The 19,310-nt window shown below is 39.9% G+C and overlaps 1 protein-coding gene across 5 annotated transcripts; it reads right to left on the bottom strand.

Annotated features, from left to right (window-relative positions):
• Positions 1–770: 770 nt before the first annotated feature.
• On the bottom strand, positions 771–18,388 carry dazap1 (DAZ associated protein 1). Of its 5 annotated transcripts, none has more exons than XM_070435095.1 (13): positions 18,230–18,386; positions 16,909–16,949; positions 16,156–16,322; positions 15,579–15,644; positions 15,014–15,118; positions 14,662–14,710; positions 11,263–11,345; positions 7,184–7,331; positions 6,886–6,915; positions 6,158–6,310; positions 5,400–5,567; positions 3,026–3,118; positions 771–1,606 (listed from the first exon to the last, which is right to left on the bottom strand). In XM_070435095.1, the coding sequence occupies exons 1-13, from the start codon at positions 18,259–18,261 to the stop codon at positions 1,434–1,436; spliced, it is 1,308 nt and encodes a 435-aa protein (XP_070291196.1). In that variant the 5' UTR covers positions 18,262–18,386; the 3' UTR covers positions 771–1,433. The 5 variants fall into 5 exon arrangements, with proteins under 5 accessions (XP_070291196.1, XP_023827878.1, XP_023827880.1 ...); XM_023972110.2 differs by having other exon boundaries at positions 15,014–15,121; positions 18,230–18,385; XM_070435097.1 differs by lacking the exon at positions 771–1,606 and adding an exon at positions 1,614–2,012 and having other exon boundaries at positions 15,014–15,121; positions 18,230–18,388.
• Positions 18,389–19,310: the final 922 nt, after the last annotated feature.

Here is a 19,310-nt window from a genome sequence, read left to right as displayed (position 1 = left end):
ACCTGATTGGGTGTGACAGAACATTCAGGTTTTTGTTGATATAGTAAGTGAAACGTGGTCCATTATTATAATTCCACTGTATTTAACCCTTGAAAATTTCCATGGATGTTTTTTGCCCAGACTGTGGCCCTGTCCAGAAACACAGCTCCTACCCCTTCATGATTCATGTAAATACAAAATAATTTGATAGGTGTAAGCAACATGGTATTCAATCCAAGCTGATACCAAACATACAGTACATTGTGATACTAGATAATAATTTTTAGCACTAGTACGCCATCTACTGATGATTGTCCAAATCATTCACTTCCACGGAGGACTCAGCAGTTTAAATGCATCATATTGTCAGGTTTTAGGAAAATTAGGCTATTATCTGGCCTAGTAAGTCATTTGTACAACTTTAACACCACACTATGTGGTCTTTTATCTAATTTATTTGAATGGTTTTAGTCATTTTAGTGTAGTACAGGTACGGTAGTGCATGAGTAAGTAGCCTTGCACGAGCCTTGGCTTGTCCAAGTCGGAACAGCTCATAGGGCAAGAGCCTAAGTGCCAAGCAGAGACGCATCAGGTCCCATTTTTACAGTCTTCGGTATGACTTGGCCGGGGAACAAATTCACAAACTTCCAATCTCAGGGTAGCAACACTAACCCCAAGGCCACTGGGGGTAGAAGAATCCGGTAGTCTTAACCAATACCTAGTAGTTATACTCCAACGTATTTTGTGACATTTAAGTTGAAGCATTGATGGCCAAGATGCAGGACAGCAACAAGAGGCAGGATATCTTTTATTTGAAATAAGTTCCTTTTCTTTTTGCATAAGTGCAAAATGCACTCAAACAGCCACCTGAGGGAAGTCTACATCTTTAAATAAAAAACAAGCAAAGTGTACATTTTTAGTACAAAATTGTCTTAAAAAATTGCACAGATTGTGTATAATATATATTCATATTTTCCATTTTAAACAAACTTTAAAATAAAGGCTCAGAAAGTAAACAAAATCCACCAAATGAAAAATAAAAACATTTTCCCTAGAATTTAAAGCTGAGGAAACTTGAGACCCTGTTTTCATTTCTGTATCCAGCATAAATATACATATCCTTATATATATATATATAATTTTTCCATTCTCTGTGCTATTGTTTGACCAGAAAATCAAAACCTATTGCAAAGTAGTTAAGTCCTACTATAAAACATGGGGGGAGAAACAAAGGTTCTTTCATTTCAACAGGTTATGCAAAAGTCTTACATCAACATTTACATCAAGTGACATTGTAACAGAAGTAATTGGAATCCCTGGTTTTATGAGTTCACTTTTTCTCAAATTGTGTGTATTTGTGTTCCAAAAAACATCAATCCAGAAATCCAGTTTTGCTTATCACCAGAACACATTTCCCTGACTTTAGAACCGAGCGCTGTGGCGGTTGAAGACGCTCAGCGCCGGTATGGATGGAAGCCCGTTACGTTGTGATTCTGTACTCGAGCAAAAACGGCTGCGGTAGCCTGGGGTCCCACTGCCGGTTGTGCTGTTGGTGCCCCGTAAGAGGCAGTCTGCTGGCTGGGGTCTGCGAAAGTATGCCCAAACCCACTCAGGTCCTGACCATAACCTGTGAGGGTGGGTAGGTGGAGAACAGGGAAGAGAGGTTCATTATCAGGATCGTAAATGGTGCTAAGTGAAAGTCCCTTATTTGACCTATAATAAATACATTAATCATAGTTTCAGAGCCTTCTAATGTTCATGTTAAATATTGTATTCCTTCCTTCGTGAGCCTCCATGAACCTACATTCAGAGTTTGGTTAGCCAATTAGGAATGAGCGCTTCCAGTGTAAATCAATTGACTTATAATTGAGGATTCAAAGATGTAATCTAAACTCTTGTGAAAGGCATAAACAAAAGGAAAACAGTATAACAAATACTTAAATCAGTTCAGTCACACAAGCACACACGTTTTTCCCCCAGACACTGGATGGCACCATCTCCCTGCAATCCACTGTAGTCGGAGAAGCAGGGAACTGCATACATTCAGTGAAGACAGGTCTGAACAGTTCCAACTCATGTCGGACAGTACAGAGTAACGAAAAAATAAATGAAATGAAACAATAGAAATGGTAGAATACAAGGCTGGAAGAAAGAATTAAGAAGAGCTAATAGCAGAGGGGCTAATATGACCAGAGAAATCAAATATAATTGGGTATTCGTTCACCAGCCAAAAGTTATTTTTTCTTCATACGCTTAGATTATCATTCTTTTAGCTGTCATAAGGAGATGGCATATGAAAAACAACAAGTGAATTGACTGCCATCACATTGAATAACAGCGCAAAATAACAGAGAGCAAGATAAAAAATAAACAATGTTGAACATAGTACACCACGAACGCATTTTGCCAATTAGATCATCCCCTTTATAACAGCAAAGCTATGCAGAGAGAGAGTGGACAAAGTGAGGATGCAGGTGTTGTTAGTATAACAAACTACAGCTACTATAGGAAATGAGATGTGTAACAGTTAGATTGAATATTCATACCTTGAGATATGGACAAAAAGAACTCAACCTCAAGTCAATGAATACTGTAGCTGTATTTTAGTATACTCTAGAACAGTGGTATTCGAAGTCGGGGTCGTGGGGGAACAAAAGGTCATGTGTAGAGATTATTGTATGGGACAATATACAAATGTTTTTGAGAATGAATTAGAAAATGTATTTATTGGTTTATTTTAATTTTGATAAGAGATGAAAATTAATGTTAGATTATTTGTTGATGTAAAATTTTAAAGTTAACAATTTTAAGGCTGTGTCATTAGATTTGGGGTGGGGTCCCTAGAAATTCTGGAGGGGGAAAAAAAAATGGGGTGCCCGCTGAAAAAGTGTGACTACCACTGATCTAGGAGTATGTACTTTGTATGCACAAACATACCAAAGTACATGCAGGGCAAAAGTATGCAAGGGAACATTAAAGTTGCAGTTATATGTCTATGTACTGAACTGTACTTTTGGTGGTTGGAAAAGACGATGCTCACACCTACCTGCACTATTTTCTCCCTGCACATCCTGACCATTACTGTGAGAAGGACGCGTTGGTCCGTAGGAAGAGGGCTCCTGAGGGTAGTTACCCAAGCCTATCAGGGAGACGAGGAGACTAGGTTGACTGAACCCAGAGAGAGTCTACTTTACTTTAAAATTGTCCCCTTCTTAGACCTGCCACCTGGGGCTTGGCTTAAATTAACACTATCTCTGACTGCTGTGAGACTCCTGCTAAAATCAGTGCACCCATCCTTATTACACACTCTCTGACTGCCGTGAGACTCCTGCTAAATCAGTGCACACATCCTTACACTCTCTCTATCTGCTGTTAGACTCCTGCTAAATCACATACATCTGGAATTAGAAACACATAGGGTAGATGGGCTACTTGCTAATGCCCTTTGCTGCCTGTGGCTATGGTTACTGTACTAAATTATTCTAAAATCAGTCGGCTGACGCTAATGGTTAAGAGCAGGATGGGTATGCAAAGCACAAGCATGAAACACCGAACAAGATGGGAATCTCACACCTGACAGTTACAGGGAAATATACAATTTATATAGTCAAATATAAATTATGGTAGAATATAGATATACACACAGTGACCAGTTTATTAGGTACACCACCCCGTTCACGAAAATGGTTAGCTCCTACAGACAGTGAGTCATGTGGCAGTGGCTTGCTATATAAAGCAGGCAGACAGGCATCGAGGCATTCAGTTACTGTTCGATTGAACGTTAGAATGAGCAAAATGAGTGACCTAAGCGACTTTGGGCGTGGCATGATCATTGGTGCCAGTATCTCAGAAGCGGCCGCCCCCTATGGCTTTTCACGCACCACAGTATCTAAGGTATACCAAGAATAGTGCGACAAACAAGAACACATCCAGTGAGCGTCAGTCCTGTGGACGAAAACAGCTCCTTGATGAGAGGTCGAAGGAGAATGGCAAGAATCGTGCAAGCTAACAGGTGGGCCACAAACAGACAAATAATGGAACAGTACAACAGTTGTGTGCAGAAGGGCATCTCGGAACACACAACTTGTCAGTCCTTGTCACAGATGGGCTGTTGCAGCAGACGACGAGTTCCACTCATATCAGCTAAAAACAAGAAGAAGCGGCTCCAGTGGGCACCTGATCACCAACATCGGACAATTGAGGAGTGGAAAAAACATCTCCTGGTCCGACGAATCCCGGTTCCTGTTGCGCCATGCTGATGGCGGTCAGGATTTGGCGTAAGCAGCATGAGGCCATGGCCCCATAATGCCTGGTGTCAACGGTACAGGCTGGTGGCGGTGGTGGTGTAATTTTGTGGGGAATGTTTCCTGACACACGTTAGGTCCCTTGTTACCAATTGAGCAACATTTGAACGCCACACCTTGTAGGATCCATGCCCCAAATAATATGGCTGTTCTGGAGGCAAAGAGGGGACAGACCCAGTACTAGATGGATGTACCTAATAAACTGGCCACTGAGTGTATACTGTCTTGAAGAGCTATACACTAACAAAGCAATATATCCAAGTCTGTGTCTCCCCATTGTATTTAGTTTACGAAGGATAAATGCCAGTAGGAAATGAGGGGGAACACAGAATGAACTAACTAGGCTACATAAATTAACCTTCCAAAAAGCAAGGATTTACCAATGCATTTTGTTTAAAGAGGGAGAGACCTTGTGCAAAAGCCCCGCAATTGATGACAATGCTGGATTTATTGGTACAATAAGTATAATTGGAGAGTAATTGGAAAAATCCTGATACATTTCATACTGATGTATTGCATTGAGTCTTCTCATAACAGCTATAATCGGTTTGTAGGAAAATATTGGTTTCAGGACAATTATGCTCAAGAGAAAAATAACATGCAGGATCCATCGACACCATCTGCCAGGAGAGAAAAGCCAACCAAGTCAGTGACAAAAAGGGAACAGTTGGCTAAACTGCCTGTCACTTTTGCTAGTAAAATATCTACCTGGTTTATCTGCAGTTTGATGGGCATTCAAACTCCTCTCAAAAACATTGAGGCAGGATGATCAAATTCAAACCTACCATGGGTTACCCATCCCCATTATTCCACAGCCCCACCTGGAAAAATGCTGAAAAAGAAGGTGGCACTGAAGATTCCTGGGTATGGTGGGACTTCTATAGCATCTCCATGGCCTGGAGGGTATGTATGCAAGCGTGTGTATGCATGTGATGCCATTAAAGCTAAATTGTACCAAAAGGCAAGCTCCTGCTTGTTTGAGGGTTGCAGTAATGAGCTTTGGCAAGGGAGCGGTTGACCCAATAAAGCATCCAACATAATGGATCCATCCAGTATAGGCCATAATAACAGTAGGGTTGAGGGCGGGGCTGAGGACTGCATGGAGGCTCTACTTACCATACTGGCTGTAAGGGAAGTCCGGCTGTCCCGTGGGTGCTTTGCTCATGTCCTGAGTAGGTGTGGTGGCTGGAGCAAACCCTAGCGGCCCTGTTCCTGGAGTCGTGGGCGGGGGCGGCACTCCTTGTGGTGCATACTGGTCACCATGAGGCGTGCCAAAACTGTACCCTAAACCAGTGCCAGATGGAAGAATCATTATAATGTTGTACATTCTGAACTATCAATGATAAAATGTTAATGTCTCATACAGGTTATAATAATCAAAAGAAACATAACATGATTATTGTTGTAGGAGATGCAACCCTAGGCAGTAGGATTGGGCGATATTAGTAATATAAAGTAATATATTGTGAAGACTATATTAACGTTCTTGTGAAGACAACATTAAAATATATTTCAGAACCATAAACGTGTGTGTTACTGTTGGTGTTGCAGCACTGCTAGTGCTGCAGACCTGCTATCAATTTATTCAAGACAAAGCTGGCGGTGAAAGTACAATGATTTTCCTCCTTCATTTTCTGTTTTAGCTGACTTTCATCAATGCCTGCATATGAAACTCGCACGGACCTTTCAGAGTTACTTAAGAGGTATTTGTAAATGTGTGTAGACGTTTTTAACAAAGCAAAACACTGCAATCATATTCTGGCCCATAATATTGTTAATCACAATATTTACGATATGAAAACAAAATAATGTACATAAATGTAAACACTTTTTTTAAATATTTTTTTTTATGACAATACAGCACAGCTACTGACCAAACTGAGGTGGTGTACTGTATCCCTGTTGAGCGTAGGCCTGAGGTGCCCCAAACCCCCCCGCCGGGGCCGCTGTGACGAGGAACGCGTTGAATGGCGAGGGGGGCTGTGTGGGAGCTCCACGACCCGCAGATAAAGGGGGCCCGTACCCACCTGAGACAGAACACAACGTATAGTTACGTATATACATACACACACGATGACAGGTGTCTATTGCTACATGTTCAGTCTCAGATATACCCTAGATGAAACCGACCGTCAGTAGTCAGTAGACACTGCATATTAGACAATATTTTCAACATGGGGAGAACAGTGTCAAAAATAACAAAAATGCAACTTGTATATGAATGTGGTGCATTCTAGAACTCCAGCATTAAAGCTACAATAGCACTTGCTTGACCTAAGATACAGGAACACCGCTAGGATTGTTTGGGGGTTGGTTGTATGATACATGACAAGCGAGGGTGAAGGGAGGTAAGAATCATTAAGCCCATTATCTGTCTTGAGAGGGAAATGAGCAGTGACCTCAGCCATTACAGCTGACACCGTGATAACACTGGTGCTTAACGGACAATACCTAATTGGTCAATATGGAAAATACAAAGTGCAAGGCAATGTCTGTCACAATACTTTCTTGATAAGCTAACTGTCACAAGACAATTTACTATTTAAAACAGCAAGTTAGTGAGATGTCTGAAACGGTCAAGTGATTCAAGGACAAAACATACCCAAGGGCTGGCCTGTAGACACCCAAACTCCTTCAAAGAGAAAATAGTTGACAGTTTATTTATGCTGGCACAAAACCAATCTTGCCATATGTAATTGGTAACTACGGTACTGTTGTCAGTAAGTTGACCATTCCTCAAAGTTACATTTCAGTGCTGACCCAGAAATACAATGTTAATGTTATAACATAAGGCGTCAGACATTGTAACAGTTTCCAATGCTATCTTTCTTCTAGTTATAAAATAATGTCATGTTCCTGGTCTGAGAGATCGAGCCGTGCCTGGCTGGTCTCCCACTCACCCGGAGGGCCATAACTCTGCTGCCAGCCCTGGGCAGGCTGTGCCGACCAACCATTGGCTGCACTCAGGATGCCTCTGGGTCCCCATTGGTTAGGTCCAAGCTGGCCAGGAGCGTTGCTGTCCCGAGGTTCAGCCTTTTTCACTTCCACCTGGACAAAGGACAAGGAGGACACACATTGCAAGACCAGTAATTTATCTCCAAAATCCCTTCCTTATCTAAACTCACCCATTACTAATATTTATCTTTAACATATCAGCTTGAGAGGGTTTCTGTTTTACATCTTACCTGAGCCAACACTGCTGCCTAATACAGATAAAAAGTTGCTTAACAATATGTTTCTCAGGTATTTCAGTCACAATAAGGTTTAGATAAATCAATTGCATAAAAATTATGTAAAATGGTGCTAAAAATGTCATGAAAACTACAGTACAACTGGTCTACCTGAGAAACATAGAATTCCTATTTCCTGTTTTTTTATGCCCTTTAATTTTTATAAAAACATCTAATGGAAGGTCAAGACTTACCTTTCCCGGGCTAACGCTTAAATAATCTCAATTATGTTTAACTTGGAGTAGAATTTCAGAGGGAAATGGATGTAGAAAGAAATGTGTATCATATCTATCAGAATAAGAGGTAAAACATGCAGAGAATAGAAATGGATAGTCATAAGTCAAATATAGAAATGAATCTTCATACCGTGTCAGATAATGGAGAAAATTGCAATGGTGCTTAATTGACTAATACCCATCTGATTTGCTCATCTCACACAGAATAGAAGCACCTGGTATTGGACTGGTCTAACGTTCAATGAGGTTGAAAAGCCTGTTCTTTTAACATGCCAGATGGTTTGTGAGGCTACCAGCCATTATCTGCCCTAAAAAAAAATGGTAGTGTCACTTGCTGTAGCTAGCCAGCAACAGAGATACCAGCAGTTTACCAGAGCGAAAAATGTGTTTAAAACTAGGGGGGAGACTAGATAGAAATAGACTAGGCTCTATAGAGGTTGAGTTATTGGGGTCACCTTGCATGAGGAAAACAAATCGCAATTCTTCCCCTGCTTTAAGGTGGTGCTACTTTCTTTGGCTCCCCTCTTTCTTCTCTGTYGACCTAATTACAGGCACGTTTCCATGAGTGGCCCCCCCGCCTATAGCGCAGATACCTGGGTCCTCTCCCTCGGGCATCGCGGCTGGAGTGATGGATACAACGACTTCGGTACACTCCCCAACAGCAGACCTGGGATTTGTGCCACAGTTTGATGTGCTCCACTTTCTAATTTTATAACTTTTATTCCCCAAAGGCCCAGCCTAAGGTAATGTCAACTCAAGAAAAATATCTCAAGTCGAGCCCCAATTCCTGCTGGAAATCAGGACAAAGTCAAGGAGAGTCGGTATGAGTACAGCAGAATGTAGGTAGGGTCTCATACATCAATTCTGAACAGACATGGCTTTAGTTTGTACATTTAACGAGGTCAGAAAGGGTTAAAATATGAAACATTTGTAAATAAGTCAAAAATGTCCACGTGGACATTTAATGTTCTCTTCCAATAAAAGACGTTACGTATCCTCGCTTGGGGGGGGGGGGGGGGTCGGAGTATTGAACGCAATTTTTCCCAAATGTTTAAAATTGATTTTGTCAAAAGATAATTACTGCTATAAGAGAGGATGGCTCAGAAGTAGCTAAGCTAAAGTGTTTTGTTAAAACTATAAATTATGAATAAATAAACTCTGCTGGTATCACAAAACGTGTGCTTAGGACCCAATTAGCTAAGAAATCTCCATTGGGAGAAAGTAGTGAATGAATAGGGGCTTCAACTAGCCCTTGGAAAAGACCCACCCATTTTGGTGTGTCAGAATTGATCGACACAGTATGAGATTCTTAAACTGAGGTCACTTAATGAGGGTGTTTCACTTTTTAACAAGTTGAATAGGAAATAATCAAATAGCTCAAAAAGTAAGTGACCTGCCAACAAAATAAGAAAAAAATATTAACTGAACAAGACCAATCCTTTAGTGATTTTTTGTGGTTAAAAAAACACACTTATCTCCAGGGGTGAAAGTAAGCCGGTACGTCTTCCCGGCAAAAAGAAAGTGGACTTACACCGTACCGGTAAAACATGAGCCTATCACAATAATTAAAAACAAAATGTCAAGAAAACTGTAGGCTTTTACAACATTTATCATGACAGCATGCAGCCGGATGAAAAATTAGCGAACGGACTTGAAAATGGCGTGGTTATACAGGCCTACGATGCAAATGCGGTGTTCAACGAGAACAACTGACATTCTATAAAGGCAGATACTGATGTCTGCGCGTGTCAGTCTCAGCCATCAAGCTCAAGTGTGGCATAATAATGTATAGCTGAAATGTCAATGTACCATTTTTGGTGTGTTTACAAGGATGTTTGGCAATTGTGGCCCTTTATCATATCATCTTTTTTGGCAATGTGTCCATATATCATATCATCTGGTCCTTTTGCAAGTTGGCCCTTTATCATCATCAGTCTCTTTTGGCTATGTGGCCCTTTATCATGCATCATCTTCCTTTTGGCTATGTGGCCCTTTATCATCATCATCATCATCTTCCTTTTGGCAATGTGGCCCTTTATCATCATCATCTTCCTTTTGGCAATGTGGCCCTTTATCATCTTCTTCCCGAGTCTGATGAACTTGTGGATATAAATGTTTATGTACGGTGGAGTTCAATATGATTGACACCCTTGATACAGATTAGCAATTATTATACTGAGCTATATTGTATTAAAAAAACAACAACATTATTTTATACTAATACAATTGCCCAGAGAAATAGATTTAGTTGAACAAGTCACACTTTTTTTCCTCACAAAAAGGTTACGGTCAAAATATATGACACCCCTTTTTTCAATAGCTCACCATGGGAGAATAACAACACAGAGTCAATTAACAATTTCTTAATGTGTGCTTGCGCTTAATGTCTTGCCAGAAGATCCACTTGCGGACAAGTTTCAGCCTCCTGGAAGAGGCAACCAAGTTTTTGGATAAAATGTCCTGGTACTGGGTAAAGTTCATGATGCCGTTGACCTTAACAAGGGCCCCAGGACCAGTGGAAGTAAAATTATCCTCGTAAGGTGAATTATTGAAAGGTATTGAAAACAGGGGTGTCAATTGTTACACAAAATTATTTTTTTATGATTGTCAAACAAAATCTTTCTCTGAGCAACAATTAGCATAAAATAAAAAAATGTTGTATACAATAACTCAGTATTTTAATTATTTATTTTATACAGTCATTTTTGCTAATCTTTATCAAGGGTGTCAATAATTTCAGACTCCACTGTATCTGCGTCCAGTATGAAGGTAGAGATAGTTTCGCGAGCCAACACTAACTAGCATTAGCACAATGACTGGAAGTCTACAGGAACAGCTAGCATATGTTTGACAATCAGATTGAAAACATCATGACTGGTTGTGTTTATGCTACATGAAAAGGTAGCATAAATTTAGTAAAATTAGAGATCCTATTAAATTAATAGGGATTCTATTTATAATTCTATGATCAGGCCCTCGTAATCGCGTGCAAACATATGAGATTCCGTACCGGGAAGAAATAAAATCTACTTTCACCCCTGCTTATCTACCATTATATGCTCCAAAACTGTCAACTTGAATCTCCAATGCCAGAGTAAATATTGTATTTGAAATAAGATATGGAATACCTTTAACACCCTAAAGGAGAGGTCAAAATAAACAAAGCCTTGGGCGACTACAGGAGTTGTACATAATATTTCAGAGGGGAGACCAAGTCTTATTTGCAACAAGTACAAGGCCAACCAGGCCATTGAAAGGTTGCAGCCAAGAAAAAAAATTGTGCCCTGATCTTTAGGAAAATATTTGGAGTACCAAATTTCAGTAATCTTCAGCCGTGTCATTATCATATGAGGTTTACAGGAGCTTTAGCCATTCATGAAAGAGGAACCAACCTCATTGGTGGCCCCTGGAAATAAGAGCTGTAACTCCAAAAGGTAACAGCGCCAAACAATGCTTCCCGTCGCCCAAGCCTCTGTTTGATCTTGAGGGTAAAATAAAACTACAACTACACACTTTTTTGCCCATGATGTCGTGAAAATGCATGTTGACAGCCTGGTCCACTGATTGTTCGGCCTCGAAAGTAATAAATCCAAAACCTAGCCAACGACCAAGAGTGAATCAAGGTAGCAGGGTGTTGTGACAACACAAGATGAAGAACAGTATTGGGGTCAGCAAGACAGGGATCCATCAAGATTGAGCTGGAGGCTCCTGGGGCTTGGATGCTGTCGCTGACTTGCAGCAATACACAAGTTGAAGTTTGGGGGCGGAGGCACTTTTATCATCCAATAAACTGTGCACCAATCCTCTCCATGCTAACTCTCGGGTTTCAGTATTTTAAAATATTTGTAAATACTTCTAACATAGCAAAGTAAATTTAAGTAACATTTGCTTGTACTGCATTCATGTATTATATAGGGGATTGAAAATGTAATTTATATACAACTGTAATATATTTACATGCAGTGCAGTCAGTGGAACTACTGAGGAATATAAAAACTATAGATTTCGAGACACATTTGAGTGGTCTCAAAGCATTCATTTCTATATTGGATTCCAATTTGACCTGTGCTATTGATGTGACTTCATGCCGTTTCATCCAAACCCCACCTTGATCTGCCCCTTGGTATATTTCTGTGCAGCACAAACTGGCAGCATCCAATGTTAATGCATAACAAAAAATGGAGAAACAGAAACTGTACAATGTCTAAAGATTTCTCCAAGCTTTCCCAAATTTGGTTTTATGTTTTGAGTCAGCCAGGATAAGCCTAAATGGAAAATTACAATATTACTTACAACAGCAACACAAAGATATAGGCCATTTTGTCTTCCGAATGTGTAAGTAACAACTATTGATGCTGTCAAGAGTTTACATGGGGGATAAACAAAGTTCCCTTCAAAACAAGGAGAAAAACCCCACTCTGTCAGGATTTAACACTTACTATATAAAACAAAAACAGTGAAATTAAGTAGCAAATCAACAAAGGCTTGATAAAGGATTGATGGTGAATCCTCTGGTAGCTTTACATTGAAATAGACAAAGTCTAACATAGACCCTAGGTTATTCTCACACCCTTTAAACACAATGACTAGTCTCTTCATGATATGAAAAAGAGCTCTAGCTGAACTTATGGATATACAGCACTGTAATTTAGCATAGCCATACCATCTTTGATTCAACTGTACATTTAGAAGGCAAACATTGGCAAAATGTCCTGGTTCTGATAAGGTCTATGGGGATTTCACATCCAAGGCTCTAAAAAACTTTTCAGAGTTTGCAGTTGCAAAAGCACACAACACTGAACCAGTTTCATTTTGATAAATGTATACCAGTGGCAGAATTGGGTTGTGAGAACATCTCCACTGAGGGGCCTAACCTGATTCCAATTCAATGTCCTTTGAGACAAAATAGACTTTGAAACCTCTAATATCATGTCAAGCCTTCCCAAGCCGCCTGATCTACAACTAAAAATACCATCCATCGATGACCTGTCCTTATTCTAGATTCAAAACTTAGTTCAAGCATTTAGAGACATATTGGTAACATTCAAGTCGAACATTTGCTGCAAACTGAAAGCCGCAAACATTCCTAGAAAATAATGCAAGTGTCAAAACATCCTAGGTCCTGCTCAGCGCAACAAAACTCAGTTCATATGATGAATCTAAACTTTGTATACACCCCAAATTGACAGCCTGCACATTCCATTTGGGGATTTTACATCTGGCCTGTACCTCTGTGATACCACTCAGTACACAATAACCTAAAGGAGAAAAGACAAATCTTAAGAGACACCATTAATCACATTCAAACCATTCACAAGAAGGAGAAGAGAGAAAGAAAAATAGAAAGGGCTTACTTACAAAAATACTTAACTTTCTACATACGGGAAAACACATAATATATATATTTTTTAGATATATCAGACATGTCTAAATTAAACAAAAAGAAAACTTAGTTCAATGCCGGACTTTAAGAGTATTTTATTAAAAGAAAAGTCTGGATATTATCCTTGATTATCTTAGGGTTATTGCTGTGTATCATCGTGTAAATTCAGATGACAAACTATTCTGTTTGTCTCCCCAAAGAGATCAATGGATTCTGAAGGAGAAGAGGGGGGAATAAATTATGGAAGTCATTCATGACCACTGCATCATTGCTATGTAGGACAAGTGCAAAAGAAACAGCTCTGAGCAAACAGACCAAACTAATGTATATTTAAACTGTTCTGAGAGAACTGACCAGCCTAAACTACATCAACCCATGCTTGTCTTGTCATTCTAACTGTCAACTAATTTAAACAGATGGAATTGAGTAAGGACTTCCACTTAAAGCACGTGTCAAACTCATTCCACGGACGACCGAGTGGCTGTGGGTTTTCGCAACACACTTGTACTTAATTCATCAATCAAGGTTACTAATTAGTAAAGAACTCCCCTCACCTGGTTGTCTGTCTTAATTGACAGGAAAAACCAAAAACCTGCAGATACTCGGCCCGCCGTGGAATGAGTTGAACACCCCTGACTTAAAGGGATACTTTGGGATTTTGGCAATGCACCCTTTTATCTACTTCCCAGAGTCAGATTAACTTGTGGATACTATTTGTATGTTTCTGTGTCCGGTATGAAGAAAGTTAGAGGTAGTTTTGCAGAATCATCTGCATAATTGTCCTTGTTTTCTATCAATACACAGGTGAAGCTCTGTTATTTCAACATTTAAGTCAAACTAAACGAGGAATGTTAGCACTTACGTCAAAGAATATGAAAGTTTGAAATGAGACCCAAAATCTATTCACACATCCTGAATAACAAAAAACAATAACCTTCATCTCAATAAGCTTATTTCAAACTACATGTATTACTATAGCATGTTAACATGTTCCTAATTGAACTAAAACGTCTAGGGGCTACGTCTACACAGGCAGCCCAATTCTGATATTCTTTCCACCAATCAGATGGGCTCTTTAGCCAATAATAGGGCAAAAGATCAGAATTAGGCTACCTGTGTAAATGTAGTACACAGGCAGCCCAATTCTGATATTCTTTCCACCAAATTGGTCTTTTGACCAATCAGATGGGCTCTTTAGCCAATAATAGGGCAAAAGATCAGAATTAGGCTACCTGTGTAAATGTAGTCTATACGCATCAGAAGCTGATTCTGTCACACAAAGTCAAGGGAAGATGTCTTAAATGAATGCCAACGTCATTCAACTTTCTCACCATGTAAACAGGTCTGCATGGGGAAAGTTCAATGGTTAAGGATGAAAAAGATGTTCCACCACAAGACACAGGGGATATAGTTATAATTGAGGGTGGGTGGAGGGGGAATGAATGTGCTTATCCTATTTGGGTCAGAATAGTTTGTCATGAGATTTAGAGATGGGAGGTATGGAAGAGAAAAACGAGATCAGCTTTTACCTCGGGGCCTCTGTTTCTCCGCGTCATAGATCATTACCACCTCTGTGACCTTGGATTACACAAAGGAGAACATGGGCTGCATTAGGATTCAGACCACTAGTATTGCCATAGCATGCATCTCTCAGTTGGAACCATAGAATTAGGAATTAGAATACTAATTTAATAGGATCTCTATGGTTTGAACACTGACACGTTCTACATCCTCAAATTGATGGCATTTTAACAGAAAAATATATTTTTCCTGTGGTCTTCCAAGAAGCAGTTCCTGTATTGGATCCTGGTAACTGTTTTAGGTATAAAACAAATATATAAAGCTATACAATACAGTATACAGCATCTTAACAAGACTCACCACTCCAAATCTATTGAAATATTCCCGGAGTTCTGGTTCACCACAGTTATGGGGGATTCCACCGACAAATATCTTCTTTGATTTATTGCTGTCAGCTTTGCTGCCCTTCTGAAACAAAGAATGGGGTCTCAAAGCCAGATCGAGAATCACACTGAAGACGAGGCAATTCACCATCATCTAGCTAGACAGTCGAGAAGAAATTAGCTTCTCTCTCCTTTTGCCCTGAGGTATAAATGTCACGTCGATGCAAACACTAGTCCACACAGATCAGGGTGCACTAGTGCCTTCGCTTCAGCATTACTGAGACAAGCTATTTCAGGATTGCAGCGTAATTCATTTTTACAGAATCACTTAGTCTAACAATTACATTTTAAGCTCTTTAGCAGAAGTCATGTTAACAGCAATAAGCCTCAGTGTGACAGACGCGATTTCTAGAGGCAGATAGGACCCAGCTTATCAAAGGACAAAAAGGATCCAATTCAATCCATTCTACCCAGGCGTGGTGCCCTATTTCTATAGAGGACATACAGTACCTAGCCTCCACGAAATGAAATACGCTCCTTACCCAGCCGTCCTTGGTTCGTACTTTTTCAGGTTGCATTCCTCTGGGAGTACATGGCTTGGGGTCAATCTAAAGGCAAAGGATGAAATCTCAGCCTTCAATGAAAAAGCACCTTCAAATGTTCCCTACAATTTATCAGGTGAATTATCCTACTCAATAAGGCCACATACAAATGGAATAAATTAAATATGTGCAATACAATTAACTTGTGAATCACAATTTAAAATAAATCAATTTAATTGCAAGAAAATAACCTTCATTATAGAAAAATGGCCATGTTAATATTGCTGCATATAAAACGCACTGTCTGCAGTTAATTATCTGTTACATGTTGTTAAGCATCTGAACAGGCAACATTCAGCCTGCTTTACATATAGCTCATCAGAACAGTCCAGGGATGTCCTTCAGAGAGCCAGCCTTTTGTTTTCTGAAGATCCCAGTGTGCGCTATGGGTTCACTATTACTTCATTAGCTCTGTGTAATACTTTACTGAAAAAAGTCCCCATTCCCATTCAGTGCTTAATCCTTATCTCACACTTTACAAAAGGCATCATCGGAAAGACACGTATTTCACACTCACATTTCTGCCATCGAGATTATGGGGTTTGGTCTCCAGTACAGTCCGGACACAGTTGGGGTCTTTGAATTTGACAAAACCAAAGCCCCGCGACTGATTTGTGGTTTTGTCCTTCATGATGACACAATCAACTACTTCCCCATACTGCGAGAAATAGTTTCTCAAAGTTTCTGATAGAAAAGAGGACATTGACATGAGTCGGACGATGCCGTTACAGAATCCTTCAGGGATATATACATAGCCTAGTGTCCTGACATTATGGGTAATGTGTTTAAAAGTTCACTGGATGCAAAGCATGAATAATACATTTACATTACAGGCATGTATCTTTGGAGGCAGGGCATAGAGATTTCAACAAATAAGAGTCATATCATTCACATTGAAAGCCCCCCCCACAAGGTAATCCCAAGGAAGGACACACAGAAATACATAGTACTGTGGCTACTGCTCATAACTTCAGAAAACACTGTCAGAGTGAAGAGTGTTGCGCAAAGACACACACTGTCTAATCAAGCATGATACAGAGAAGGGCTCTGAATGCCTGTGGCTGAAGACAAACTCATGTAAAGCTACTAGGTCTGAGCAATTATGAGAAAAGCCTGCATGTGTGGTTTAACTGCAATACATGATAACATGCAACCCTTTGGGTACTCCAGAACAACATTTCCATGCAGACACTTTCATGTTCAAGCACAACACTATCTGCATTGCAATACACCTAATATTGACAGGTTGGTAAGTAGACAGCTGACTCACCCTGTGTTGTACTCCAGTCCAAGCCACCCACAAACAGTTTCCTATAAAATTAAGAAAAAAGCCGTCCTTTGAGGACACTTGAGATGGTCCATCAGTCCTTGGACACAATAAACCATTCTCAAATGGTTTGTGGCGTTAATGTGTGACTATTAGTTAAGTGACTGTGCCACATAGCTATACTTTTTATGCAACCTTACAATAGCTTGAGTTGTATTTGAGCGGGTGTTTCTGTAGGTAGCTGATGATTCGTATCAACACAAAACGTCCTAACGTTAGTCCTACACGTGGCTCATTATGCATAGCTATGAACCCTAGGTACTTTCTATTAAAAGGCTGGAATATAGAGGGTGACTTGTTTAGCCCCGACAATACTTCAGGTCTTTTTTTGTTTTATTCCTCCTGCGACGTATCCAGGGCAGGCTAAAATAAACCAGGCAAGAGAGACGTTAGCTAGCTAGCTAAAATACATGATCCCTGCTGGATCTTGAAAATAGCGTTAACTGCACATCGATCTAGGCTAGCTAATGTTAGCTACATATTTGACATTATACTCTTATCAGCTGTATGCCGACATTCAAAACTAGGCAAGTTACCATAGCCTCAACTATAATTTCGTATGGATAATTTAGATAGATCAAACCAACATTATCCAAATCCTCTCAATCCAATGCCCTGAGAGTCCTCTATCAAGTTCATCAAGTGAGTAACAGCGCAATAAAACTCGCGCCATCAACCAGCTACAATTGAAGACGTTAGCTAGCTAACGTTAGCTAGTTGTCTCTAATATTTTTGGGGGAAAATCTGTTAATCTGTCAACTTCAATCAAAGTTCTACCATCACACTCAAAATAAATTGGCAACAACTAACGTAAACATGAAGATAGCAAAGCTTCGACCCCTGATGGTGCGGTGCCCACATTTTTACCACACAATAGCTAACGTTCGCTAAATATAGTAGCTTGCTAGTTAGCCGCTAACATTGTAGCTGCTGACTCGTTTCAGTTTCTATTTAGCTAGGTGGCTTGTTAGCTAAATAGTTGAGTTGTTCAATGAATTATTCAATGACAACTTGAAAAGTAATGTTTAAATGGTATCTAAACCAATGTCATGCGTTTCAAAATGATTAGCTAGTAGTAGCTAGGCTAAAGTCAACTAACGTTCGCTTACTATCTAGCTAGCTACCAGTACATATACTTAACAAAATGCTAGCTGAGTAAAAGTGGTGATGCGGGTGAGATCTACCACAGTAATAATTGAATCAAGTTCAAATGTATATAGCTATTTAACTAATTGTCATTAATTATATGGAGATCACATCTTACCCAACTTCATCTCCGGCTAAGTTGCTGTTCATTTCTAGGCTAGTGTGCAGGGAACTGGTGTGCTGTCACCTGTTCGGTGTATTGCTTCAGTAGCTACTACCGCCCCTCTACTGTAGCTACTGTACTGATACCAGAGGAAGGTCACTCTGCTTTTGGTTCAAACTGAATCTGCGCAATGACGACATGTTTGCCACGGGGCCACCTGCAAGGGGTAAAAAAAAGAAACGAACAGTTCTGGGATATGTAGTTGAAATTCAAGATGTAGTCTCTTCATTTACAAATTAGATCAGAAAATAAAATAATACTGACCTGCACAGGCACATAGACTGAGTGCATGCCCTTGACCATGGACCAAGGAGATAGAATGGGTGACTTTGTAAGCCTACTAGCCTGCACAAAATAAGCAGCCTGGTTGATTTTGTTCCAGTAGGTCAGGAGCTACATTTTTCACAAGGATCCCTTTAACAATAGTTTATAGCTTATGTTTTCTATGAGTGCAGATTATTGTGTAGTAGGCCTAGATCTACATCAATCAGGGGTGCAGATTTAGTTGATCAAGTCTTGACTCTCCAAGATGACAATCTTGTATCACACTCAGTATCCTTTCATTGTTCTTTGATCTGATTGACAATGACAGCATTATCATCAAAGAGTTCACTGCCACAACCATTGCTACACAGGTGACTGATTATACCTCTGACCTATTACAGTGGTCAACGTGGTCTTGCACTTTGACGCGCATTCATGGATTTACCTGAGAGGACAGCAGTGGAGGCCATGCAGTGACTTGGCTCTGAAGGGTTGACATAATGATATACATTGAACAAAAATATAAACGCAACATACAACAATTTCTAAGATTTGACTGAGTTACAGTTCATATAAGGAAATAAGTCAATTGAAATAAATTCATTCGGCCCTAATCTATGGATTTCACATGACTGGGAATACAAATATTTGTTGGTCAAAGATACACTACATGGTCAAAAGTATATAGACACAATTAGTGGATTCGGCTATTTCAGCCACACTCATTGCTGACAAGTGTATAAAATCGAGCACACAGCCATGCAATCTCTAT

The sequence above is a fragment of the Salvelinus sp. IW2-2015 genome, linkage group LG26 (assembly GCF_002910315.2).
Source record: "Salvelinus sp. IW2-2015 linkage group LG26, ASM291031v2, whole genome shotgun sequence".
Lineage (NCBI taxonomy): Eukaryota > Metazoa > Chordata > Actinopteri > Salmoniformes > Salmonidae > Salvelinus > Salvelinus sp. IW2-2015.
The sequence above is the reverse complement of the archived record's forward strand: the minus strand, read 5'-3'. Positions and strand labels throughout refer to the sequence as shown.